The 27,917-nt window shown below is 40.7% G+C and overlaps 1 protein-coding gene across 3 annotated transcripts in view; it reads left to right on the top strand.

Annotated features, from left to right (window-relative positions):
* The window catches only part of DPP6 (dipeptidyl peptidase like 6), a 1,325,443-nt gene extending 1,297,910 nt beyond the window's left edge, over positions 1-27,533 (top strand). For all 3 annotated transcript variants that reach the window (XM_072652136.1, XM_072652135.1, XM_072652137.1), the window contains exons 20-26: positions 3,586-3,780; positions 10,884-10,938; positions 15,164-15,287; positions 17,455-17,513; positions 18,975-19,047; positions 19,148-19,221; positions 25,457-27,533. In XM_072652136.1, coding sequence (XP_072508237.1) covers positions 3,586-3,780; positions 10,884-10,938; positions 15,164-15,287; positions 17,455-17,513; positions 18,975-19,047; positions 19,148-19,221; positions 25,457-25,603 — 727 coding nt within the window. In that variant the 3' untranslated portion in view covers positions 25,604-27,533. The remainder of the gene's footprint in view (positions 1-3,585; positions 3,781-10,883; positions 10,939-15,163; positions 15,288-17,454; positions 17,514-18,974; positions 19,048-19,147; positions 19,222-25,456) is intronic.
* The last annotated feature ends 384 nt before the right edge of the window (positions 27,534-27,917 follow it).

The following is a 27,917-nucleotide window of genomic DNA, read 5'->3' as shown; positions in this document are numbered from 1 at the left end:
AACTTTTAGTAGGCCAGTGAAGGAATTCTCGGAGTCACTTAAATTCTCTGGGCCTCATCTGTGATTGAAGAGACTGAACTAGAGAAAGCTGTGACTAGCATGGGGCTAGCAAGGCTTTTCCTAAGGGAACCAACATCCAAAGGGCCTTTGTTTTTTCTTTATCCCTGATCATCCCTAGTGGCCCTCCACTGGTATGGGGTACAGCTTCCCCTATCTGCTGGTCCCTGGGTCCTGGCTTCCTTAGCATCTTTTTTTAGGAGTCCAACTTCACCTTTAGCCCCATCTGGAACCAGACACTCTGTGTTAGAACCTCTATTTCATGTCCTCTGAGGTGCTAAACCCCTCTCCTATTTGTGCCCCTCAGTGTAATTTGCCCTAGTCCTAGTTTTGGTTAATTGTGGCTCTAGGAATCTAAGATCCCATGGTTCCTTTTTAGGATAACCTAGTCTTGGCTTCAGTGTCCTAAAGGGTAGGAAAAGGAGTGACTGCACTTGGACTAGGAGAATCTGAGGACCTGTAGACCAAGAGAGGCTATGTGGCAAAGGTAGAAAGAGACAAAGGGACTAACTACCAGCCTCTAATATCTTTGGAGGAAAGTTTTATAAAGCCTGAGAAAGAGCATGAGAAGGCAAGGCATGTTCAGGGAGCCAGTTCTCTCCCTGCTCCACCCACCCCCATCCCTGCCCCCTGTTAAGTTGGGGAGCCCATCTTTTCCTGTCCCCCCTGCAGAGGGGACAACCCTAAAGTAGGCTGGAACCCCTAGAATGGAAAGCAGTGTTATTAAGGAAGGCATGCACTGATCCAGTCCTCTAGTGTCAGTATTAGAAAGGAATTCACAGTATCCCAAGAATTTAATAATTGCTAACTTTATATGGGCAACTAAATGGCACAGTGGATAAAGTGCCAGGCCTGGAGTCAGGAAGAGCTAAGTTCAAATCCAACCTCAGATGCTAGCTTGTGATCTTGGACAGGTCACTTAACCCTTTTTTACCTCACTTCCCTCATCTATAAAATGAGTTGGGAAAGGAAATGGCAAACCATTACAGTATCTTTGCCAAGAAAACCCCAAATGGGGTTACAAAGAATCAGACACAACAGAAAACAACTCAACAGCTACATTTATGTAACTATTTATATATTTGTATCCTTGTAAGAACCTCATTTTACAAATGATGAAACTGAAAGAATTTAGGTGACTTGTCCAAGGTCACACAGCTAGTAAGTATCTGACAGGACTGGAATTTCTTCTTTCCTCCAAATACAGCTCCTACATTCCTTAGCATCCTAGAGCAGGAAAGGTTATCCAGAGATCATCTAACTCAAGTGTTTTGGGGTTGTTGTTTTTTTTTATAGATGAGGAAAACAAAGTTTAGAAATGTTAAGAGATTAGCCAGAGTCCACAGAGATGGAACCAAAATCCAGGTTTAATGAAGCCATACTCAGGGTCCTTTCTACTCTAGATTTACTGGAGGAGGAGGGCTTCAGTACAAACCTAAGAGGGCATCCCAGCTCTAGGCCACCAAGCTCAACAAAGGCCTTGTCTTTGAGGGACCCAGATGTGGTTTTTAGCAAGATTTTCCCTCTGGGCCTGACATACACAGCTCAGTTATAATTCTGGCCCCACACCCTTCGTCGTTAATTTCATTCCAAAAAAGGAAGGGGAAACTGAGGCAATCTATCTGCTAAAAAAAAAAAATAACAATCTTAAAAGGCCATCATCCTTGAAGCTACCTTCCAGCAAGGACTCAGATACTGCCAGCATGTCATGGCTATCCAATTACCTCCCAGGGAACTTAATTTCATTACAGGAGGTGCTTGAGAGAGATCAGAGCTCATTAAGCTAACGGCACTTGATTAGAAAGAATCTAAAAAGTATGCTGGCTGGCACACTTAGTAAGGAGATCTAAATGAGAAATCCTGTTATAGGTGATTTTAATGACTTAAATGGATGGCAAGTGTCTGCTCTTCAAAGAAGGAGAATTCTCCCCTTGCCCCCTGACTTTTAACCTCAGTTGGTCAGTCACATCCCTTTTCTTCTCAGGTGGTGATCAAATACCTCTCAGTTGGGTGGGAGATGTGCACATGGACCCACAGAGTAAAATATTAGGAAGTGGAACTTGGAACCAGGGAAGGCTTCCTGCCAAAAAAATCTGCCCCCAAATGGCATGTTGCTGATCACAGAATTTAGTTGTAGAAGGAACCTTGGATGTATACTAGTCTGGCAGTTCTGAAAATGTAGTCTGTGGGCCCCTGAAACCCTTCCAGGTGTCCTTCAGGTCAAAACTTTTTACAAGAATCCTAAGATGGTGCTGGTCCAATTAAAATACTCTTCCCCTTTCCCAACTCTTTAAACATCTGCATGACGCCAGATTTCCTTCATATCCTTCAATCAAAACAGCAGATTGTAACAGATTGTATGCAGAAACACATATAAGAATCCAGCTAGTTTGTTGTTGTTTTTTTTTTACTAATTCAGGCATTCAATAGATTTGCAACCAAAAAAAAGCGTGTATAACAATGACTATTCCTTTTACTAAATTGTTTTCATTTGCAAAATATGGTTAATCTTCATTTTAAAATGTCATCAATATTAGCACCAATGGATTTATCATTATTTTTTAATCAATTAAAATTCTTAGGGGTCCTTCATAGTTTTTAAGAGTGTAAAGGGTTCTGAGACCAAAAACTTTTGAGAATCTAGTATAATTCATTTTACAAATGGGAAAACTGAGGCCCAAATCACTTAATGAATTACTCCTGTTAAAGCTAATGAAATCCTAAACCGTTAGCCATAACATACCTTGTATGAATGCATGGACAGGTCTTTCTCAGTATAGGTTACCTTGAGTACAAGTTGGGATGGGGGACAATCGCTTTTTTATTATCCCTCCACAGACACTTGACCACCCTAAAGTCGTCTGAAACTCAAGACTGGGAAGCAGTGTTACTAAGGGATGGCATTGTAGGAAGCACTGACAGAGATGGGCATATCTCTGTTAGAAACCCGGAAAAAGGAGACAAAGAGCATGGGGAAGGGATCCCTGAGGGAGGGATAAAGGTTCTTATCTTAGAATAATAACTCTAGAGTTAGAGAAGACCATAGCAAACATCAAGTTCAACATCCCCATTTTACAGAGAAGTACTTGTCCAAGGCCACACAGCTAGTAAGTATCTGAGGAATCCAGATCTTCCTGCTCCAAGACCAGAATTTTCTCCTTGACAACATACTTCTTCTTGACTTAGAGGGAAAGATTTCTTTAACTAAGATAGACAATATTTTAATAAATATTACATACTTAATCATTTTGCCCAGGGCCAGCTCAGAGTATTCAGAAATAATTTATTCCTCTGATATTCAGTTTTAGCTCACAGGCTAAAATGTTTATTCAGATATCATTTTGCTACCCACCCATCTCCCTGAACCAGATCAGCAGACAAGGGAAAGGATTAGGGGTCTCCTCGAGGGTGAACAGAATTCTTTTGCACTAGGACTACTAAAGGGAACTCATTTTTTGCTTCCTGAGACCCCTGACTTGATGGGTGACATAAGTCTTTTAGGCATTCAGCCCTTGTTCTCTTTTTCAGGGACGGCACACCAGGGAGCCAGAGTGTGACTGAAAAGTTTGAGGTCAACTGGGAAACAGTCATGGTCAGCAGTCATGGCGCCATCGTGGTGAAATTTGACGGTCGTGGTAGCGGGTTCCAAGGCACCAAGCTCCTCCATGAAGTGAAGAGAAAACTGGGCTCCCTGGAGGAGAAAGACCAAATGAAGGCTGTGGGGTGAGGGCCCAATACCTTGTGAATTGAATTGAATTGGGAAAGGTAATAGGGCAAAGCACTTCAATGGCATAAGACTGGGCACCCCCCCCAGGGAGCCACAAATGGGTCCTTGACATGGTTGTGCAAATTTGCATATAATTTGCATGAATTTTCAATATGCCTGCATAGACTTTGTAGGCAAGTCTCAGGCTATTTTTAAGGTAAAATATCATTGGTATTCCCCTGAAGGTCCTTCATTCTCTGAGCTAGATTCATTGTACTGAATGGCAGCAGAGTATACTCCTCCCCCTGGCCAACATCCTCACACATAAAGACCATTAGTCACAAGAGGGATGTGTAAATGGATCGATGCAACTCTGTCCTCCCTCAGAGAGTAACCCAAAACATGGATTTGGTGCTGATTCCACAGTGTAGTTTTCACACCTCTAGGATCTACAGTTCTGAGGACATTATATTCTCATTTACCCATAGTGTCTTCTACACCAGCAGAGTAAGAGACAAAAAAAATGTCCAGAATCAATAAAAAAGTAGGTAAGTCCAGAGGGAGACCATCAGGAACCTGTCCAATGCTATTCATCACACGCACACACATGCATATGCACGTACACACACAGTTTCAATCTGAAGAATGTGTATCTCATTATATTACGGCATGCAGAAGTTATGTCATAAGACATGACTTTCCAGGGGAGTGGTGTTCCTGAAAGAATTTACCCAGTCTCAAATTTATCTACACAGAGTCAGAAACAGACAATCTGAACCATTAGCGTCTTCACTGTCATTTAGTGAATTTCAATTTAGCTCATCAAATAATCGCTAAGTATTCCATCCTGCAAACTCCATGTCAGATATGAAGATAAATTTTTTAAAAACCTTTCAAAGAGATTGCAATTCAACCAGGAAGGTAAAAGGTTTACAACAATTCAACAGTTCACTTCACTTCAGCTCCTAAGCCTTCTGTGGCTCCCTGTTGTTCACAGAATAATGTTCAGATCTATGGCCTGGCTTTCAAGGCCTTTCACAGTCTGACACCAGCCTAGTTTTCCAGACTCATCTCATAATATTTCATTCCACCTACTTGAAATGCTCCTGCTCACCTTCACTAAGTCCTTGACCACATACAGAGTTAAACTCAGGCTTAAAATGTCCTCCAAACATGCCTCATGCTTTCCTGCCTTTGTGTCTTTGCATGGAATGGTCTTCCTCCCCTCTTTCAGCTCTGACTTCCTACCCATCCTTTCTTTGAGTTTTGATCAAATGCCACCTCTCCTCGGTCCATTAAGAGCCTTTCCCTCCAGGCACCTCACCTAATTTTGCACCTCTCCCATGCACTTATGGTAGATTATTCTGTATTCTCATCATTATTATATTGTTATAGCCTCTTCTTGCCATCTTCATGAGGAATAGACAGAGAGGGGACATGGAATATTGTGGTCTGCAAAGAACAGTGAGTGAGCCAGTATGACTGGTCTAAAGAGAGTGTGGAGGGAAGGAATGTGTAAGTCAGCTAGAGAGAGAGGAAAGGGCCAGCCAGGTTACGGAGAGCTTTAGAGCCAAACAGAAGAGTTGATGGTTGAGTTTTAGGGTAATAGAGAGCCAGTAGAGTTTACTGAGTAAGGGTCTAGAATGGCCAGACCTTCACTTTAAGGGAACTGTCTTGGCAGCTATGTGAAAGATGGGTGAATGGGAAAGGATCCTCCATCTATATTACCTTCTCCCCACCATTTACCTGTCCAATGCCTCCCTATCTTTTAAGCCCCCACTCAAATCTCATCTTTTCTGTGTAGCCTGCTCTGAGTATTTCAACCCTATGGGCCTCTCCAAAAGTCCTGCAGGATTTGGAGTCTTTACCACACCAGCAATTAATTTGATAATGCCTTACTTTCTCTAATTGTTTAATGTGTGTTTGTATTAAATCCCCAATTAGATTACAAGGTCACTGAGGGCAAGGATCACAGTGCCTAAAATGGAGTTAACCACACAGTAGGCATTCATCAAAAATATTTGCTGCTTGATTCCAACCAAGATTCTCCCATCCAGTGACAAGAACAAGATTGTAATGCCTACCCTAAGCATATACTTTTTTTTAACCTTGCTGCCCTGATGTCAAATTTTTTTTTAAAATAGCCTTCACAGTTTATAATGACTAGATTCACTTCAGAAAACACAGCTAAAAATCTAGTCACAGAGAGCACAGCTGGGTATAGTTGAGAGCAACAGGATAATAACAATATTTGGTACTGAAATAACAGCTCTTCACAGATCTCAAAGCACTTTGCAAATGAGTATCATTATCTAGATTTTTTTTTTTAGGATCAGGAAATGGAAATCCCCAGAAGATGAGATGACAGGACTGCCAAGGGCCTGATGCTTCCTCCTGAGTCAATCGCAGGGCCTAGAATAAAATCCAAAATTACTTGTGAGGTGGAAGAGAGCCCAGGACTGGCTCCATGAGCTTCAAAATTTCCACAGACTCCTATTACTTTCTATAGCAAATATCCAGAAGAAAAGTAATGGAAAAAAAAGTCTAACAGCCACTATCTCTCTATATGTTTCCAAATGTATTTCTACATGTCTAGAATTTTGGTTGAATCATTCAGCATTTCAATAGCTAAATCATTCCTTTTTTTTTCAACCTGTAAATTTGGCAGTAATCATTTGGACCCATCTACAGTCTTCCAAAGCACATGAATATACTACCCATGGGCGCTGGTGTGTATGCCAACACATACACAATCAGTCCTAAGACTAGGAATGACTATGAAAGCTAAGCCAGGCTATTCCCTGCTTTTCTGTAGAGAGAAGAAAGAACCTTCCTAGTATGTGATTTTATGAATATAATCCATAATTAGGCATATACTATATACCTAGCAGAACCAGGTATATTCATAGTGTACTTCATATTTTAGAGAGCTTTGAGTCTTTGGCTGGGTCCTTCACTACACCCTCATACATAGTATACTCTAGTTTCCAATTGCTAGTATTGGCTTAGGTGCCCAGCACCGTACTAGATGTTGAGGTGACCATGAGGGCAAATGAGGCACAAGTCCTAACTTCAAGGTCCCCATCGTCTGATTGAGAAGTAAAGATTTACATATATAGGAAAATGAAAGAGTACAGAGGAATATAGAACCAAAGGCAACATTGTGTGGTCCAGCCTATGAACACCATCACTTGTCAGACTGGAGAAATCAGAATGGAGTAGAAAGGTCTCAATAAGAGCTAACCTTTATCCCACTCTTTAAAGGTTTTTAAAGCCTTTACCCTCTATATTATCTTATGTGAGTAGGTGGAAATGGAATCTTTCTCTTTAGGACAGGGTAAATTTGAGAAGCATAAGTGTCCATCGAAGGGCTCTTCATTCTTTGGAGGTATGTGGAGGTATTTTGTTGTACGTACACATGGAATCTCCAATAGCAGCTTCCAGTGACTCTCAGGAAAGTACTATATCAGGACAAAGGGATCCAAGGAGAATGGGTGTTGGCACTAGATTATTTTAGACATATTGATCTATTTTCCTACTTTGAATTTCTAAAGAATATATATGTATGCATGTATATATACATTTGTATTTATGTGTGTATGTGTGTGTGTGTGTGTGTGTGTGAGAGAGAGAGAGAGAGTGTGCTATCTAATAGCCTTTGGGAATGCAGACATACTGTTTCAAAGCCCATATACAGATGGACTTAGAGTCAGGAAGTTCAAATCCTATCTCAGATATGGACCAGCTCTGTGACTCTGTGCAAGTCACTTAACCTCATTCTGCCTCAGTTTCCACATCTGATTATAAGGATTATAAGAACCCCTACCTCTTGTTAGGATCAAATGAGATAATATATGTAAAGTGCTGGCGCAAATTTTGCAGCACTCTAGAAATATTGGGTATTATTAGGTGTTTTTTAAAGTGGAAGAAGGAAGGAAACAAATACTTTGTTAAGCTTTTATGTTCCAAACATCATCTCATCTGATCCTCACAACAACCCTGCAAAGTGGATGCTATTATTTTCCCCATTTTACAGGTGAGGAAACTGAGGCAGAGGCTAAGTGACTTCCCCAGAGTCACATACCCAAGGTCAGGAAGACTTCAGGTCCAGGTGCCAGCTCACTGCCTCTAAGCAATAAGCACGCTTGGCCCTGGCAAACAGATGATGACATATGCTTTCTTCTCTGGGCTAAGCCTTTAGGAGCCTTTGGGTGTGGGAAGTTACACATGTTGTCAGATTTGCTTGCTTTGTTTATTTTTGCTTCGGTTTATTTTTGCTTAATTGTTCTTTGGTCCATTGGTGGGGGCCAAAGAGGAGATGAGATCAGAAACGTTGGTAGTGTCATGACATATAGTATTAATTGTAGAAGGCATTCACAAAACTTTAAAAAACAGTGAGATTATTATTGAAAGATAATAACTTCAGATAATACTTTACGTGACATAATGGAGAGGAAACCAGGCTTGAAGAATGCAGCCTCAGACACTTACTTGCTGTGTGACCCTGGGCAAGTTACTTAATCCTGTTTGCCTCAGGCTCTGAAAAATGAGCTGGAGAAGGAAATGGCAAACCACTCCGGTGTCTTTACCAAGAAAACCCCAAATGGGGTCCCAAAGGGCTGCACATGACCAAAACAACTAAATGACAAACAAACATTTTAGAACATCCAGTCTACTCACTGTGTTACTGTTCTCAAGTGGTTTTGCTGCTAAACCCACTATAATGAACAGTAAAGATCATTTCCATATTAAATTCTTATATGCAAAGGAAATACCACAGAAGACTCTCACACCCTTCCAAATTACATATGTATTTGTTTGAAAAAAATTCTTATATGCAAAGGATACTTTTAATTACTTGGAAGTTCTCATTAAGTCAATTAAATATCCCTCTGGAATCTAATTTACAGTATACATTTACGTAGCAGCCTTTCTTTAGAGAACATTTCAAATGGATTTCTACCCAGTTCACTTCTGAATGATTAGTATGATCAGAATTAATGAAGTTTCACTAAATATATCTATAATAGCTTAGATTTGAATGGAACATTTAAAAAATATTTTCACCTCTATTATCTCATTTTAGTTTTCCAACATTTATGATTTTTATTTGACAGATGATTAAACTGAGGTCCATAAAAGCTGTAACTTGTCTAAAACTCCACAGACCTGGGAGAAGTCAGGACAACAAGCCAGGCCTATTAACTCCACTAGATTAGAATCTCTTTGAGAGCAGGAACTAATTCTCCTACCTCTTTCTGTCATCCTAGTATCTACCACAGTGTCACTCATTCATTAATTTCTCTATCAAGCAATTATTAGATGTTTGTTCTGTTCAGAGCTAGGCACTGTGGAATATGGAAAATTTAGGTAAGACACCATCCCACAAACTCCTATAGTCTAATAGGGAGATGACACAAAATGGATAGTTATGATATGGAATATTATGAGACAAGCAAATTAGAAAGATCCAAACAAAGTATTGTTTTAAGGGACGGTTATTGCTAATGGGGGGAATTGGTAAGACTCCACAAAAGATACAGGATTTGAGGTAGACTTTAAAGGGCTGGCTCTCTGCACAGAGATGATGATCAAAAGATATTAGTTGATATTTATCATACCTATACCTCTTCCTAACTTCCCTCTTCCCATTGTGGAACCAACAGACTTTCAGCCATTTAGCTTTGCATCCTCAGAGTTGGAACCTAGACTTTTCACTCTCTTTTATTCCCTTTATGCCTTCAGAAAATCTCAGAATTTTAGAGTTGGTATGAAATAAATGAAAGAAAATCATTGATTAAGTACTTACAAGGTGCTAAGTACCGTACTAGATGCTAGGGATAAAAATAAAAACATAATCACAATCCCTTCCCTAAAGGAGGGTTTACATTCTAATAAGAGGAAACCATATGTATGTATGTATGTATATATATATACGTGTGTGTGTGTGTGTGTGTGTGTGTGTGTGTGTGTGTGTGTGTAGTGAATGGTGCCTAGTGAGGGATATTGTGGTTTGAAAAGCTAGTTGGAGCCAAAGGGAAGTAGGTGGAAATAAGCAATGACAAATTTGCTTATGGCTGCGGAAGTAGATCGTGAGAATGGGACAAGATGGCCAGAGGATGAAGTGAATTGTAGCTGGAGCAGTGTGAGATGTAGTGGGCATCCTTCATTGTTGAAGAGCTCCACTGTCATCGAGGGTGATGTCTTGACTTGCTCATGAACTGGATTTAAGTGAGGCAGGTTGCCCAAAGTCGCCAGCCTGACTCTCTCTCTTTCTGAGTCTCCAAAGTCCGGTGTCAAGACAAAAATCAGGGTGACTACAATGGCCTGGGATGCAGTGGATGACCTTGGTCTCTTCAATACTTGACTAGCTGCCTTCATGGCCATTAGAGCAAATTGTTCTCATCCACCCATTCTGCCAGGAGAAGTCCTCCCATGCTTGGGGTAGACATCCCCCTAAGTCACCAGTATCTTTGAGGCCTGTCAGTGACATTAACTGGTTTAGCCATCTGTTGAGGTGGTTTATTTATGTATGGCCTCTGCACATGCAGCTGTAATTAGAAGAACACTCCCTGATACACATCATCCCATCTCCTCACATCTCGGACTGCATTCGCACAGGTCATCCCCTATGCCTGGTAGAAACATTCCCTCCTTGAATTCCTTCCAAGCTCGAGTCAGTCACAGCTTCCCCTAGGAGGCCTTTCCTAATCCCTACCAGCTACTAATGCCTTTCCCAAAAACAGAACTTTGCATTTATCTCACATATATTTGAAACTTGTGTCTTCACGCATTGTTTGTTCTGATAAAGTATGTTTTTCCTCCTTGAGGACAGAGACTCTTTTGCTTTAGTCTCTGTATACCTAGTGCTCAGCTCAGTGTGTCTGACTTAAGCACATAGTAGGTGTTTAATAAGTCCATGTTGAGAGGTCAGTTGGTGGATTTGTTAATGAGACACTTTCCCCTTGATCTTGAAATGTGCAAGCTGTCTGCCATTTTCAGGGATGGCTTCCATTTCTCTAGGTCATAAGTGGGAATTGCTTTGGATTTCATCAGAAAAAGAAGATAGTATATGTTACATTTTGGCATTAAATCCTGTTTCTCCCCTTTAACCTTGCAGGACCATGTTAAAGGAACCTTACATCGACAAGACCCGTGTGGCAGTGTTTGGGAAGGTGAGTCTCCGGCTTTGTCTTCTTTGCATTCCAGGGCACACACTCTGTGGAAGAGCGTTGAATGGTTTCATCAGTTCAACTTCACTTTGATTTATTGAGAGTGCCCATACTTTGATGGCCTGTGATTTATTATGATTATTTTGCTTTTTAAGAGATAAGTTCTTTGCTTAGTTTTTTCCTCTGTATCCTCTGGGAAAAGAAGGAAGTCAGCTACTGTTAGAAAGGTCCACCAGCTGCTTCATTACATTGTTCCCATAAATCTACTGTTGTTTATGGTCTGGTGCCAAATGGGAAAGAAGAATAAGTAGAGTTTCCTTGTAGCATCTATTCTGTTAGTAGAGGCAGTGCACCATAATGGATGGAAGGCTGAGCTTGGTGTCAGGAAGACCTGACTTCAAACCCCACTTGGTAGCTCTGTAACCCTGGGTAAGTCTATCCTCAAACAACTTCCTAGGGTTTACCTATTAATCAGGGGTAAGCCAACTACTGTTCAAGGGCCAAATCCAACTCTTGGCAAGCTCTTGTACCTCCCCTGAGATTTATGTTAAAATATAAAAACCATTCCTAGCAGCAGGCCTACAAAAGCAGGCTGGATTTGCCCCATGGGTTAATTCATTATTTATCTGTTAGTTATATTAGTTTACTGGAAGGATTTCCTACACAAGGAGTTTCCTAGGCAGAAAAAAGACAGATTCTTCAAGTATTCCTGGATGTTAGTATTTTTTTAACGTGTAATGATTACACTCATTTGCCAATTGACTTGCCTACTGTGTAAAGTTGCTGTGTTCCTGCTTCATTTTCAAAGAAGGCCATGACATCAGAGAAATGATGACATGACTTGCACTTGACTTTGTTTTGAGTGAGGGAGGGCTGTGCAAGGTCACCAGCTTCACTTTCTCTTCCTGAGCCATCTGGATCCAGTGACCAGATATTCATCAGGATGACTGGAGATGGCCCAGGATGCAATGGGAGACCTTGGCCTTTTTAGGCTAAGAGTGAATATCAATAGTAACTGTTTCTCTTTCCCTCCCAGCTTGATTTAGTCATTTTTTTTCTTTTGTTTATTAAAGGCACCATTCCCTGACTACTTCTTAAGGAGGCCTGAATGGGCATTACTGTGTAAAGTAGGTAGGAGATGGAAGGAATGGATTGGAATGGAAATAGTCCTTAAGTGAACTAAGGAATGGATCTCTGCCCAACATATTGGAAGAGCTTCTGGCTTGTAGGGTTATTTCAGGTGATTTGAGCTTTGACCATGCCTTCCCTCCACCACTATCCCCCATCAGCTACACTGATATGAATGATTGTAAGAAGTGCAGGGAATGGATTATATAAATTTAAAATATTTTTGCACAAACAAAACCAATGCAACCAAAATTATAAGGAAAGCAAAAACGGGGGGGAAATTTTTGCAATAAGTATCTCTGATAAAGGCCTCATTTCTCATATATATAGGACTGAGTCAAATTTATAAAAATACAAGTCATTCTTCATTGATAAATAGTTAAAAGATATGAACAGGCAGTTTTCAGAAAAAGAAATCAAAGCTATCTATAGTCATATAAAAAATGCACTAAATCATTATTGATCAGAGAAAAGCAAAACAACTTTGAAGTACTAACTCACACCTATCGGTGTAGCTAATATGACATGAAAAAGGAAAATGTTAAAGGTGATGTGGGAAAACTGAGATACAAATGCACTATTGGTGGAGTTGATCCAACCATTCTGGAGAGCAGTTTGGAACTATGCCCAAAGAGCTACAAAATTATGCATACCCTTTGATCCAGCAATATGACTGCTAGGTCTAATATCCCAAAGACATCCAAATAAAAGGGAAAAGGATCTATTTGTACAAAAATAGTTATGGCAATTCTTTTTGTGGTGTCTTTTTGTGCTGCAATTAGAGAGCAAAGGGGTGGCCATCAGTTGGAGAATGGCTAAACAAGATGTGGTATATAATTATGATAAAACATTATTGTGCTATAAGATAGGCAGAATGATTTCCATATATATAAAATACATATTATGTGTAAAATTATATAGAGAATAATAGAACTGATATATACATAACTATATATAGAATAAATGTTCTATATAATAGAATATTATTGTGCTATAAGACAGGCAGGATGATTTCAGAAAAACCTGGAAAGACTTACATGAACTGATGCACAGTAAAGTGAACAGAACCAGGAGAATGTTGTACACGGTCACAGCAATGTTGTTCAATAAAGAACTGTGAATGACTTAGGTATTCTCAGCAATACCATGATCCAAGGAAAGCCCAAAGGACTCATGATGAAGCATACATACTATTCATCTCCAGAGAAAGAACTGATATTGATTGAATTAGACTGAAGCATGCTATTTTTTACTCTTTCATTTCTCTTCTTTTATTCGTCTTCCTGTACAACATAACTAATATGGAAATGTTTTCCATAACTACACATGTATAACCTACATCTGACTGATTACTGTCTCAGGGAGGAGGGAGGGATGGGATTTAGAACTCAAAACTTTAAAAATGTTTAAAAATTGGAAAAAACAAAACAAAACTGGGTTTCTATAAGAAATCCTGACATTGTTAAATAGGAAAAAAAAGTCCAGAGAATGGATAGATCAGGGCAAACACTGTCACCCCTGAGAACACAGCTCAGAGATCCTGGTTCAACAAAGGCAACTTTGAATTTGAAAGACAGAATACTTCCTTAGAATGGTTTCTTCTGTGTCAGGACTCTGTCTAGTGTTTAATTAGGAACAGGAGAACTTGAAGCAATAAACAGCTCTTGATCTCAAATTAATAGAACGTAATCATAGTAACAGGGCCAGCCCTAAACATAAAGAAGGGGCATCTTTTTAATGTTGGCACTCTTCCATTTATCATGTCCCTAGTCTCTTTCTAGTTGCCCCATGCTCTCCTGCTTCCCACTGAATTTCCAGGAGGAATTCCTGGGGCCAAAGAAGGTTTGTCAAACCCAAACCTTGTTTTCTTTCTCATCCCCAGCTTCCTATATCAAAACTGATCTATCCTCCATTCCATTCCCTTAGGGCCTTCTAGGAGAATGAAATGACAAACCAATTTCTAGCTAAAATGATAATGGATGATAATTCCTAAATATGATGACTCTCCCAGGTGATGTTTATATCTTAACAGAAACCTACAATAACCTACCCCAAAAGAATGAATAATCTGAGAATTTCAGGCTTTGTTATCTCCAAACATTTATTGAAAAGGGGAAAAAAACAGAAAGGCAAAGCACACCCTAATTATAACCATGGACGAGGAAACTTGAATGAGAATGAAGAGACAAAGAGTTTTGATGAAAGATAAAGGGAGTGACTAAAGCGTTATAATATTATATGTTGAGATTAATTTATTTGACTGTCCAGAATAATTAATCAAGTTTAATTAGTTGGATTGATTATTAATACTAAGTTTATAACAAATTGTTATAAAAATAAGGACCTAATCACATATCATGTAGACATATGACTGTTTTGCTTTTATATATTTTACAGTCTTCTCTTCAGCTATCAAAATATCATACCTAAGGTAGAGGTCTGACCATATCATTCCCCTCCAGTGATCTCCTATTACTTCTAGATAAAATATAAAACTCCTCTGGGCAATTATTCTCCTCCAGACTAGTTTCACATTAGTCCCCCTGACTTGCTTGCCATTCTCCACGTGTGAATCTCCATCTCCTTCCTCCCCTCCACCTCTTAGACACTCTAGTTCAATTTCAAGTTCAGCTCAAGTAACGCTTTCTACAAGTGACTTTTGGAGATTCTTCCAGTTATCCTTCTGACCAGTGACTCCTCCCCACTCCCCACCTGCTCTATATTTTATATAAATTTTGTGTTATCTTTTGACATGGTACACTCACCCACAGGAGAATGTAAGGTAGTTGAATCAAGGCCCTTTTTATTTTTGTATCCTCAGTGCCTAGCACATAGTAGGCACTTAATAAATACATATAGATTTGAGTCAAAGGTAAAGCCAGCCCTGTGTAAAAACACAGAAATCAAGACCAAAGGTTGATGAGAGTGTGAATGTTTTCTCTACCTCACAGGGCAGTAGAGTGGAAAGGACTTCCTTTACTATTACTATAATAGTGTAATAATAGTAATATCATACTCATAACTTAGTTCCCATGTATTCTGAAACTATTTCAATTACTAACCTGTGATCATTTATATCTAATCTTTCTTTCTATACTAGGATTATGGTGGGTACCTGAGTACTTACATTCTTCCAACAAAAGCAGAAAACCAAGGTCAAAGTCAAGGTCCAGTTTTCACCTGCGGCTCTGCTCTCTCCCCCATAACGGACTTCAAATTCTATGGTAAATAGCCCTTATCACTAGGAGGAACTGAGCCATTGTGGTGGGGGGCTCAAATCCTTGTCTCTCCATCATCAGTGACTCAGAGTCTATTTACAAATGTGATTTGAGGGTTCCTGGATTGCAGGTAAACTCTGTTATAATGTACCCTGATGGAGAAAGTGTCTCCAAAAATACCTACCCCCTTCCAACTTTTCCAATCTTTGCCCCTTCCCCTCAGTTAGGTGGTGCAGTAGATAGGGTACTGAGCTTGAAGTCAGGAGGGCCCAAGTTTGGATCAAGTCATAGAAAACCTAGTAGCTAGGAAAGTCACTTGATTTCTGTTTGTCTCAGTTTCCTCATCTGAAAAATGGGGAGAATAACTAGCATCTACCTCCCAAGGTTGTTATTAGGATCAAATGAAACAAGACTGGTAAAGGGCTTAGCATATTTCCTGGCACATAGTAGGTATTACATAAATGCTAGCAATGATGATGATGATGGTCATTATCCTCCTCCTAGTTTCTCTAGCTTCCTTCAGGACTCAGTTCCAACCCCAGCTTCTGCAGGAGACCTTTCTCTGGATCCCCCACTCATTGCTAACATTCTTCTCCAAATTGTTTTCATGTTGTCTCCCTCCTAGAATGTGAGTTCCTTCAAGGCAAAAACTGTTTCTTGCTTCTGTATTCCCAGGGTATAGCAGAGTACCCAGCACAGAGCAACTGCTTGTTGGACTTTGTTACCAGAAATCCCATTTACATTCTCCAGGAGCTGGACATAAAACGGATTTTAAGGCCAATTACTCTGTGGTGAAAAGAAGTGTGGAAGGGAGCAAGTCTTTGTGCCCACACTTTCACTACCATTCCTTTCCTCCATCATGGCCCTAGACCTCTAGAGGGCCTGCATGGTGTGAGAGTTTAGAGTATACTTGGGTATTTCTTGAAGAAAGAGAGAGAGAAAGAGCTGGAAATAAGTTGAGTTGGGAGGGGGGCAGAATATGAGGTATTTGACTAGTACAAGGGTAGCCTAACTTCTTCTCTCTTTCCTCATACTTTGCAAAATATTACCCAATTCTGAACTTTCCTTATGCTATTATGATCCATCTCCCAAGTTATGGAATTAACTTTGCATGAACTACTTTGCCCAGCAGTTTTTGTCAAATAATGCATCCTTATCCCAGTAACTACAGTCTGTCCCCTGTGCCTAAAGTGTATTTCCTTACCTCTGCCTCTTAGTATCATCCCTAGTTTCTTTCAAACTTTAACTCATAAGATCTTCCCTATCCTCACACCCCCCCCCCAAAAAAATCACCCTGTATTTATTTTATATATTTAAATTTTGTCTTTATACTCCTTGTGCCTGTCATCTAATGGATACAATCTGGTTGATAAGTCAGAGTCTGAAAACTCACAATAACTGAGTTTTTCCATTCAAAAGTATATGTTCCATTACAAATTTAATTTAAATATTTGGTAAAACCAGGATTACTCAGAATGCATAGAGGTTCTGACAAACTAAATGAATTCATTTTCCTATCTTAGTAAGACCTAATGAAGAGACTCAGTTCTTGCCTTGATGGTTAAGGAACTGATAGTACCTGGGGAATCATCATTCTGAACATGAATCTTCAATTGTACAAAATTGTGGATTCAGCTAGAGATGGCATAGGAAAGAAGTGGGGTTGCATGTGTCTCAAGCATCATGAACATCTCCCTGGCAATGACTTATTTAATCTTTATTTGATTCTTTTCCCTTGTGGATAATTTCATTTAACATACATTTATTTATTAAATCCTATTTGCAAAGTTCTGTGCTAAGCCTTGGAAATGAAAAGTAGTATTGTCCCAGCTCTCAAGAGAGTCACATTCTAATGGATGGATGTAGCACAGACACAGATGAGTTTAACAGGAGATGGTTGAAGGAGGGAGAAAACTTGTAACTGAAGGTATCACAAGTCTTTGGGGATTAATTCAGGAATCACATTAATATGGGCCCAAGAAACCAAGGTTTTACTATTTTGAAAAATTCCAACGTACACATTTTACAAGTGCCACCACAGCAATGTTGCTTTATTCAAGCAAAAAGTCCACTAGATCAAGGTGAAGATCTGTTTTGGGACTGGGAATGGACAGGGTACCTGCTTTCCAGGCCAAGGGATATTAGCTAATGGTTTCCTCTGTTTCTTTCCAAGCTTCTGCATTTTCTGAAAGATACTTGGGTCTCCTTGGAATTGACAACAGAGCATATGAGGTATGTTTTGACAGGGTAACCTTCACCACAACTGCCCAGTCTAGGATCTTTCCCTTCAGTGCATACAGAAAGTTATCATCTTTCTGTGCCCCTCATCCCCAATTTCCTAGGGTCCCCCATTTTTTCCTTCAGGTACCCATTGACCTTACTGCCTCTCCCAAGAGCTTTTGCATTCCCTTGTGGGATGTTTGTCTCCTGCTAAAGGAAATCCAAAAAAAATTTGAAGAAATTCAACTTCTCTTCTTTACCAAGTGAAGGAAGGAGGAGAGTAAGGAATAGTGCATTTGCTACTAGACACAGCTCATATGCTGGTTTTGCTGAACTATTTTTCTCTTTAACTTTTGTTACAAATGATATTTCTCTGAGTAAGGGATCAGGAGGGACATATTTTGAAATGAAGGTGATGTAAAAGCACAGGATCAATCTTTTTTTTTTTTTAGAAGAGTAAAATAAAAGGGACTGCTAATATCACTAGGCTAATAAGCCTGGTGTTTTGGCAAAGGGACTTACTTAGTCAGTCCCCTGAAATCATATTACCTAAGTGTCTCCTCCATAGTCCATTTGGATTCAACAAAAAAGCTATTTCCTGCCTCTCTGGCTAGAGTTCTAGTAAAGCATCAGTGGCTATGAGAGGTGGGGATGGCACAGTGGAACATGCCCTAGGTCAGAAATCAAGAGACCCGGGTTCTAGTCCCAGCTCCATCCCTTACAAGCCATATGACCTTGGACAAGATTCTACTTCCATGAACCTCAGTTTCATCCTCTCCTGTTGTGGGACTCAGTGGAAATCCTGTATGTTAAAGAGTTTTGTCAGCTCTAAGATCAAAACAAATATGAGGGATAGGGAGGTCCAGTGGAAAAGTGCTGGGCTAAAGTTAGGAAGACCCAGACTTAAATCAAAGCTCTACCACTACTTAATGGGGCCACCTCGGGCCTGTCCCAAGATCCCAAATCTGTGCAATCTTAGGGTGGAACTGTATGATCAATCACTTCCAGCTCTGGAAGAGCTGGTGGCCTCTCTTAAACTGTCTTAAGGATAACTGGATTAGGGCAGCCTATTACAGGGTGGGAGTTTGCTAATTATCAACCACAGAGGCAAAAGTTTGCACCTGAATAATTAAGTACACCTCCCAGACATGAAACCAGCTGGTGTTCATTGGCTGAAATGGTGGCATTTTGTAGTAAGGGATAGCAGTTGGTCTGGTGAACAAAGGCAAGGGTTAGCAAAGGGAGGCTTGGAATCATGGGATTGTTCCTCCTTTCACTCCCAGATTCCACTACAATCCATCTTTAGAGCTACTGGATAGGATTCATACAGAGAGTTCTAAAAGTCTTAGAGTAGTTTTAGGCTTTAATAGCTTAAAGACTTTGGGAAATCCTGTATAGACATTAAAAAAAAAAACAACACTTTGTTCCTTGTGCTCCAAATTACTAACATCGTTGGTCGGTGCCTCCTTCCAGATGACCAGATTAGCCCATCGGGTGTCATCCCTGGAAGAACAGCAGTTCTTGATCATCCACGCAACTGCTGATGGTAAGTGACCTAAGCAACGATTGGACCATTTACCTGGGAATAAGTTCTGTTTTAATGGTGATTGTGGCTTCTGACACGCTCTTCTGTTTCCCCCCTGCAGAAAAAATCCATTTCCAGCATACAGCAGAGCTCATTGCACATCTAATTAGAGGAAAGGCTAATTACAGCTTGCAGGTATGGTATATGCGAACAGGCCTGTTTTTCTCATTTAGAAAACATAATTGTGTTATTGCATCCCAACTGGGCTCACTCTCCTTCCCCCCTCTCCACTCATGCTGGCTGGCTGGGGCCCCAGAGGGCAGCTTGCTGTTTCTTCCCTTGGCATCCCAAGGACAGCCCTGAGGGGTGGAGGACTCTATTACTATATCACTCCCAAACCCCCCAGCAGGTATACTCCCCCCTTGATTACAGCCAGCTAGATTCAATTACCTTTAAAAAAGGTATTTTCTGAGATGGCATAGTGAAAAAAGAAAAGCCAGAACAAAACCACCACCTCTCATACACATCCAAGGTCACTGGGGAGAACGAGTCCAGACGAGGAGAGCAGGTGTGGCCAAAGGGTGGAACTCAAGCTCATGGTTCTGAGAAGGCCTCCTTTACCTTTGAAGTTTTCACAATGATCTCCCCAGCTGCATGTGACCCTCATCAGAGGTCTGAGCCTTGGTGCCCTTATAGAGTCCTGACACCACCTGTCCTCATTGTGCCTCTCAACCCCAGCCCTTACCATGGGCCACAACTGCTCTAGGGATGCTGCTACTCTCCCAGATGGGGAGTACTAAACTTCTGACCCTTCCAAGGTTGGGGAAGAAGAGTCAAAAACTAACTCCTTTCCCCTACACACAGTGATTCCTTCTGGAAAACTCAGCTGTTGTACCATTAGACTGATCTGTCATCATAATGCCAGAATCCACCAGGTGTAATATTCCCTTCAATCAGCCACACAGCCATTCCAATGGGGTGTCATTTGCTTTTCATTGATTGGTTGAAATATGGGACACCCCTGGGAGAACGTTCTGTGCAGAAAACATGGATTTTTACCTAGCAAATCTTGTTTCTGCAAAACACTGCTGTGTTTGTGGATATATTCCTGTCACAAGTTGAAATGGACCTTAGAAGTCACCTAATTCATTCCCTTCATTTTACAGATGAGGGACTGAACCCCAGGGAGGCTTAGTGACTTGCCTAAGGTTAAGCATCAGAGGCCCATGGCTTCACGGTATCCTGCTAAATGTGTTCAGCTCAGATACGACAGGCAAACAGACTCTAAATAAGCAGCCCAGGTGCTGTATTAGCACCCACAAAATCTCAGAGTTGGAAGGGACTTCAGCTATCCAATTCAGTCATTGAATCCAATGCATATTTGGACAGAAACATCTCCTACAATATCCCTAGCAGGTAGGCCTCCAGCCTCTGCCTGAAGCCTTCTAGTGACTTCTTCCTACAGCTCAGCCCATTCTAGTTTTTGGACAGCTCCAATTCTGTGGAGGTCACAGAAAAGTTTAGTTTAGGGGATACCTCCTAAAGCTGCTTTTTCCGGTTTCCTCAGTTCCTGGCACTCTCCCCAACAATCACAGCAAAAAAAGTTTTCTTATATTTACTTCCCAGCTTGTATGCCCTTAGAATGAACAACTGGAGATCAGAAACTGTTAAGTTTTTCTCTTTGTATATACATCAGCACCTAGCACAGTGCTTTGCCTATGGTAGGTGCTTAATACATGCTTACTGATTTAAATGAGCAGATTTTTCCTTTCTGCTCTTGGTGGGGGAGGGTGAGGAATGCACTGATGAACCATGAATGAAGGCTTCCTGTACCACTGACAAAATAAATCAGTCTCAAAACAGTGGCCATTGTTGGGTGAGCTATTCTGTGGAGGTGCAACTGGGACTTGGCTTTAGTGGCCCATAGGATAAAACTGCACTTACTTATATTTTATCAAATTTAGAGCAAGGGGAGGAGTAGCTGAGGTCTGGCACCCAGATTTCAGACTAGAGTCGGTCAGTACATAAACATTTATTAAGCGCCTATTATGTGCTAAGCATTGGGGATACAAAAAGAGGCCAAAACCATGCCTCTGCCCTTGAGGAGCTCACAGTCTAAAGTGGAAGACAACAATCAAACAAAAACCTACAGTGAGGCTAAGGATACAAGATAAACAGGAGCTGATTCACAGAGGGAAGACATTAGAATTGAGGGGTTGGAAAAATACTTCCTGCAGAAGAAAAGATTTAGTTGAAAACTTAAAGGAAGCCAGGATATGGCTGTGCAGAGGGAGAGCATTCCAGGTCTTGGAGACAGCCAGAGAAAATGCTCAGTCAAGAGATGGAATGTCTTGTCTGTGGAAGAGCCAAGAGGCCAGCGTCCCTGGATTGAAGAAGGCTGGAAAGGTCTGGAGAAGGCGAGGTTATGAAGGGCTTTGAATGACAAACAAAAGATTTTATATTTGATGCTACAGGCAATAGGGAGCCATTAGAACTGATTGAGTAGGAATGCCTATTGGGTGTTCTGGAATTAAAGCCATCTACTTTACCTTAACCTTCTCTCCTGAGCTCCAGTGCCATGTCTCCATCTGTCTTCTGGACCTTTCCACCAAGACATTCTGCCAGGGCATCAAATTCTACACATCCACATCCTAATCCAGTATCATCTCCCCCACCAAAAAATCCTTGCCTTTTTAAATGGTACCCCTGAATGACTAGCTCAGTCACCCCAAAAACCATGTTTAACTCTTCCCTTACTTTGCAGGTCCAATCTGTTGACAATTCCTGCTAACTATCCAACTAGGACATTTCACACATCTCTCTTCTGTTCTGTCTTCTCTCCACTCACATTGACTCCATATTTCCACCTTTTGCTTACAAAGTTAAAATCATCTGGCCAAAAAAAATTTCTTCCTGTTTCGTCACCTGCCAAAACCTTCAATGGCTTCACCTCGCCTCCCAATGACAACATGTGCTCTTAGCTCTGGCCTTCTCCGATCTAGGTTCAACTTGTCTTTCCAGACCTATCTCATACTACTCTTTTTCATATATTCTTCATTCCAGCCAAACAGAAGTCATCATGATCCTCCATTCTCCTCTCCCCTTTTCCTGTCTCTGTGTCGTTGCTCACATCATCATCTATGCCTATTTATCACACCCTTCTGCCAGTGCTGCCTTTCTGCCACCTTTCCCTCCTCTAATTTTTTCACAGCATTTTTTTTTTGTACTACTCCTTGAGCTCAGGGACTATTTAATATTTGTCTTTGTATCCCCAGCACTAGGTGTGTATCTGGTATGTAGTAGGTACTTAACAAATGCTTGTTGATTGTCTTAAAAATATTTATATGTAACGAAGCTCTGGCCAATAAGGGCCCAGTCCCCAGGATTACATTCAGTATGATCTACCCACTGCAGTCCATGTAGAAGCTTAGTGAGCCTGCTTCCGGAGGGACTCAGAGCATGTGCAAGTATCTTAACTGTTTACTGCTTAGTGATGAATATACCTTTAATTGAGTACTGAGTCATAACAGATTACCCATTCAAAAGCCTTAAACAGATGACATCGCACTTTCTACCCTGGTAACTTTCCAGTAAAAAGGAAAAAGAAATGCTCTGAGTCTCCAGGTCACATGAGTTTCGTGGCCATGTGGCAGCATAGGTGGAAAGATAAAGGAGCCCCAGCAGCACCTGCTGCTGTCTTCACCTCCTCTCTCCAAGCCACCATATGGCTGGGGACACATGACACCACCTTTTTTGAATGTGTTCTCTCTTGGGCTTAGGCAGATGTGTATCAGATAAAGAAATGGAACAGACCAGGTTACTACCTTGTATTCAAGGCCAGTAGTGATCCAGGTAGGGGAGGTGTAGCAGTGGTTGCAGCAAATGTTTCTGCAACTGCCTTATCTTTCCCCGCAGGCCACCATAAAAGATCACGAAATTCCCCTCAGCAGGAAGCTTGTAGCATTTTTTCTTCCTCCTCACTAAAAAAGCCAGGAAGAGAGATTTCCTTTGGTCAAGACTTTTGGATGCACCCTCAGTTCTATCTTAGCAATTAGTTTAAGGTCTTCCATGACTGTGCAAGTAAGCCAAAAGGATATCTGTCCATGCTCTGCATCAGGGAGGGGAAGGGCCCCTCCATGTGGATGGGCATACTGCATTAGCCCAAGTTGGCTAGTCTCCCCATTACCTGTGTATAGGTCATATACATATGTGTGTGTCATATGTATATAGATATAAAGGTTATAGATATAAGGTATTTAGATACAAGGTGTGTACACACGTAAGTCAAGCAGGGCAAGATTTATCTTTCATTTCATTTTTATATCTCCAGCGTCTATCACATATTCTATTAAGCACCCCCTACCTTGTTAGTGGGGGATGGAGCTTAATAAGTATTTGATGGGTTGGACCAAATTTCTGAAACAGTGCAGCTGATAGGGTACTAGTTGACCTAAATTATGGTCACTAGATTTAGAATTGGGTTTAAATCCTTAATAACTTGAATCACATACTATGTGATCTTGGGCAAGCCCCTTACCTTTATATCCATTAGATTTAAGTTCCTCCATCTGTAGAATAGACCAAAGAATAGACTAGATTAGCTCTTTCTGGTCTAAATATTATAATCTTAGTAACTGGATAAGATTTTGTTTTGTATTTTTAAGTTTCTGGCTGTTAGTTTTCTTTTGACTATGATATCTACCAGACAAATAATGATTAAGGACAGTTAGTCCTCACTCAACAGCCTTAATACAATAAAAATGGTGATAATACATTAGCTTTGATTCTTTGATTCCCAAGATCTGACTCTTTGGTTTAACATTATTCCTTAATTTAAATTCATCAAGAAGAACTAAGGGCTGTCTTAGCAATTTCCAGTGTATCTTGGGTACTAGCTCCCTATTGGTCACAGTCTTTGCTTTCTAACCCGAAGGGAGTTCTCCTTGGCAAAGGATACAGATGCTGAGGACTTAAGCAGCTTTACCTTCTCACCACTGTCATTGTACTATCCACCCCCATCAGAAGTTTTTTGGTATTCATCTTTTTCCAAATAATCCTTTTTTCTTAAATCCTTTTTTTTTTTTGGTAGTTTTTTTTCACTTGCCTCAGCAACATCTGACCTTTGGCATGCCTGATATCTTTTATTTTTCATGGCTATGACAAGCTTTTATATTCAGCATCTCTTACCTGCCCTTCTTTCCATCTTTAACCGAGTCATCATTGAATAATAGATTGAAAGTCTTATAATTTGATATTTATCCCAGCTTTCACTACATCCTTATTGACCTTGGAGTCACTTAACTTTAGTGGATCTCAGTTTCCTTATCTGTAAAATGATAGAAAGGTGAACCAGATTATCTTTAATGTGCCTTACCATTTCAAATTCTATGCTTTTGTACTGAATACAAACTGAATAGTAACCATTTCATTCAAGAAAGTTGTTCAGTAAATGTATTGCTTCAACTGAGTGGTATAGACAGAGACACTCCCAGAGAGGCAATGTGGAAATGGAAAGTTGGAAGACACCATGCCTTTGAGATGTGGCTTTGACACTAATCAGCTATATGATCTTGGGACATTCATAGTCCTTCTCTGAATCTCACTTTCTTCATCTGCAAAATGGAAGTTATAGCAATTATACTAACTCTTATACTGCTTCCTAAAGTTTTAAGGAAACATGCATTCTATTAAATAGGAATGGCAACTAGACTTGGAATGACATTAGGATAGTTAACTCCCAACTGAGAAAACTTCTACCAGTGCAGATCAGCACCATCTCTGCAACTTACAATCTTAGAGTTGCCAAGGGCACTTCGACTTTGTGATTTGGTTAAATGAGAGTAATTTCAGCTAAGTGGTATTGACTGATCATAAAACTAGAGCTGGAGAGAACCTCAGAGGCCATTTGATCTAATTCTCTCAATTTACAGATGAGGAAACTAAGGCCCAAAGGGGTTAAATCCAAGGTCATAGGGATACTGTCAGAGACTTTAACCCAAGCCCCCCAGCAGTGTCCTATCCATAGAGATCTCATCTGAGCTAAGAAAGCTTCCTGGAGGAAGTGGGCCTTTCACTCACATAATAATAATAACAGCTAGCATTTACGTAGTACTTGAAGGTTCAAAAAGTGCCTTATAAACATCTCATTTTATCCTCACAACACCAGGAGGTAGGAAACTTCTTATCCCCATTTTATAGGTGAAGAAACCAAGGCAGACATAGAGGAAGTGACTTGCCCAGGGTCAGAGAGCTACTAAGTTTCTGAAGCTGGATTTGAACTCAGACCTTCCTGATGCCAGGTCTAGGATTCTATCCACAGCATCACCTACTTAAATGGCACCAAGGGTATCATCCTATGTTGTCCCTCCAGGAAATGTTGAGTTTCTCACTGTAATTTTGCCTAACATTCTCTCTCTGCCTTCCCTTACAGATCTACCCAGATGAAAGCCATTACTTTCACAGCTCCTCTTTGGAGCAACACCTCTACCAATCCATCATCAATTTCTTTGTGGAGTGTTTCAGGATTCAGGACAAACTGCCCACAGTCACAATGAAAGAAGAAGAGGAGGAGGACTAACTGTGCATCCACACCAAGCACAAAAGTGGTTCTTTCTATTTAACAATATGCAACTGAAAAGTGTCCTCCCTCCCTGCCCCCTCCCCTCACCATTCCCCCAGGGGAGGAGCTGGGGAAAGAAATGTTATGTTAGCATGTGTGTCACAGATTTGAAGGCAGCCTTCCTGCTCTGTCTCAGCAGTAAGCTCCTTCCCAGGAAGAGGGACATCACGCATGACGGGTCCGACAGAGACTGCTGTCTGGAACGGATATAGCTTCAAGGCATCACCTTCTCTTGGCCACAGAGTGACTGCTGGATTAAGTGCCCCCCTACCCCACCCCCTCTAGCGCAAGGAAGAGTGCTTATGGATCAATGGTAGGAAAGGCCCGCCTTGAGGACTTTGAGATCACTGGCCAGATCGCTGGCCCTTTAAACCCAAGCTATCCAGCATTGAAGCCCACCTCCTGCATCATTAGAGCGCCATTGTCAGCAGCATCACATTGTGTCCGATGAAACTGTCATGGAAATTTAAAAAAAAACCAACCAATCAACAACCAAGATTATAGCACAATTATGTTAAAGATATTTTAAAGATTCACGTATTTGCTTGCTTCTTCCCATTATTAGAAGATTCAGTGTTACAACCAGGGTGCTTTGAAGAAGACAGACTCTGGACCGTACAAAAGTATTGTTGTAGTTATGCTAACGTTTAACCTTATGTAATTAATTAGTATTTTTATATAGTTTTTATCTGAAGCTCTGTTGTCATGGAGTTCTTTGGGTTTGCTTTGCTTTTTCCCTGTTCATCTGCAGGCTTTCACCTTGTTTGGATAAGGAAACATCTAAACTAACTACTTTGTCTTTAAGGTCACGAGTCAGACACTTTGTGGAGCCATTTCAGAAAGCTGAGGGACGGAAGACACCCCGGGCACGTTCATTTGCAAGAGGCAGCTTCCCCACAGAGCTTGATTTAGGTTCGGGTTTAGATTTGCTACTATCCACTTCCATTCCATTCCAGAAACTAAAACCGTCAAGTCCCATTTCTCCCTAAGTGGTCTCGTCCATCAGTATCACATCTGGTGAAAATGACGGGGCTTTGATCCCATCCTCTCCAGTCTTATTAAGTATGCTCAAGTCACAGTAACCCTTGTAGAAGAGAAACCTGAAGAGAAAAAAAAAGTGTAAGAACATGTCAGAATTGGACTTCATTTCCTGGGAATTGTTCCATTACCCTCCCCTTTGAGTGGTAAGGTTGATGTTGCTCTCTACGTTAGCCTTGTAAGATATACTCTGACCAAATGTACAGCCAGTATTCATAGTGTATATTTCATTTTGTTGTATATAAAGGAATGTATGTCAGTCATTTGTGGAGTCTCCCTGCCCTACTCCCTCAGCCCCCCCAGCAATATTAATCTTGTGTTCAGCATGCATGCTAACACTCTGGCTGATCTGAACTCTTTAGAAATGCTAGTTGGAAATATATCAATTACTGTCATTTCCTTTCTCACGTGTTGACAGCCTGAATGTCAGTACCAATTTCTTTGGCTTGCAGTTGTCCTGTGGGTGACCTCGACATCTGACAGCAGTGAAGACATATCCATGTTGCTTTTCAGTGGTTGGGGATTTCGGTTTCACCTTTAAGCTTTGGCTGTCAGTTGTAGTTAGGTCAACTTGGAATTTTCTGTTTGTTTTTTATTTTTGGTTTTTGTTTTCTAAAGAAAAGAAGGTGACACACACCGCCATTTTGTGAAGAGATCAACCCACTGACAAACAGGACCAATCAGAATGCTATGTGTTCATGCTTTTGCTACTCCAATGGGCTCGACTGTCAGCAAAGCCAACCTAATCTACAAGGGGAACCCGGCTCTGGCCATGAGATGTGGTAGGAGGGAAGTTAGGATGTGGCATGGTAGCGTTTGTTCATCCATGGAATAAAATATTATTTTACCACTCGCATTGCTATTTTCTTGTTTACCAACATTATCTCAGGGAAACAGTGAGTATTTCAAGGGGTTTCTTAAGGGGATTATTGAAACACAAGTTGGTGTAGTACACTAGAAAGAGCTGGAGGTTTGAAGTCAGAGACCCTGCGTTCAAATCCTCTCTCTAAAACTTTCTACCAGTGTAACCTTGAGTAAGTCTTCCCTGGGCCTCCTAAACCATAAATGACTTAGACTAGATTGCCTCAGTGACAGCTAGATTATAGCACCTAGATCATATATGTTATTCCAAAAGCCCTAATGGACATTCAGCTTTAAAAAAAAAAAATAGTAATCTTGACTAGTAGAATTGATAACTGGGCATTTGTTTTAAGTAGGATTAGGATAGCATATA

Source organism: Notamacropus eugenii, chromosome 3 (assembly GCF_028372415.1).
Source record: "Notamacropus eugenii isolate mMacEug1 chromosome 3, mMacEug1.pri_v2, whole genome shotgun sequence".
Taxonomy (NCBI): Eukaryota; Metazoa; Chordata; class Mammalia; order Diprotodontia; family Macropodidae; genus Notamacropus; species Notamacropus eugenii.
This window is presented reverse-complemented; position numbering and strand designations above follow the sequence as displayed.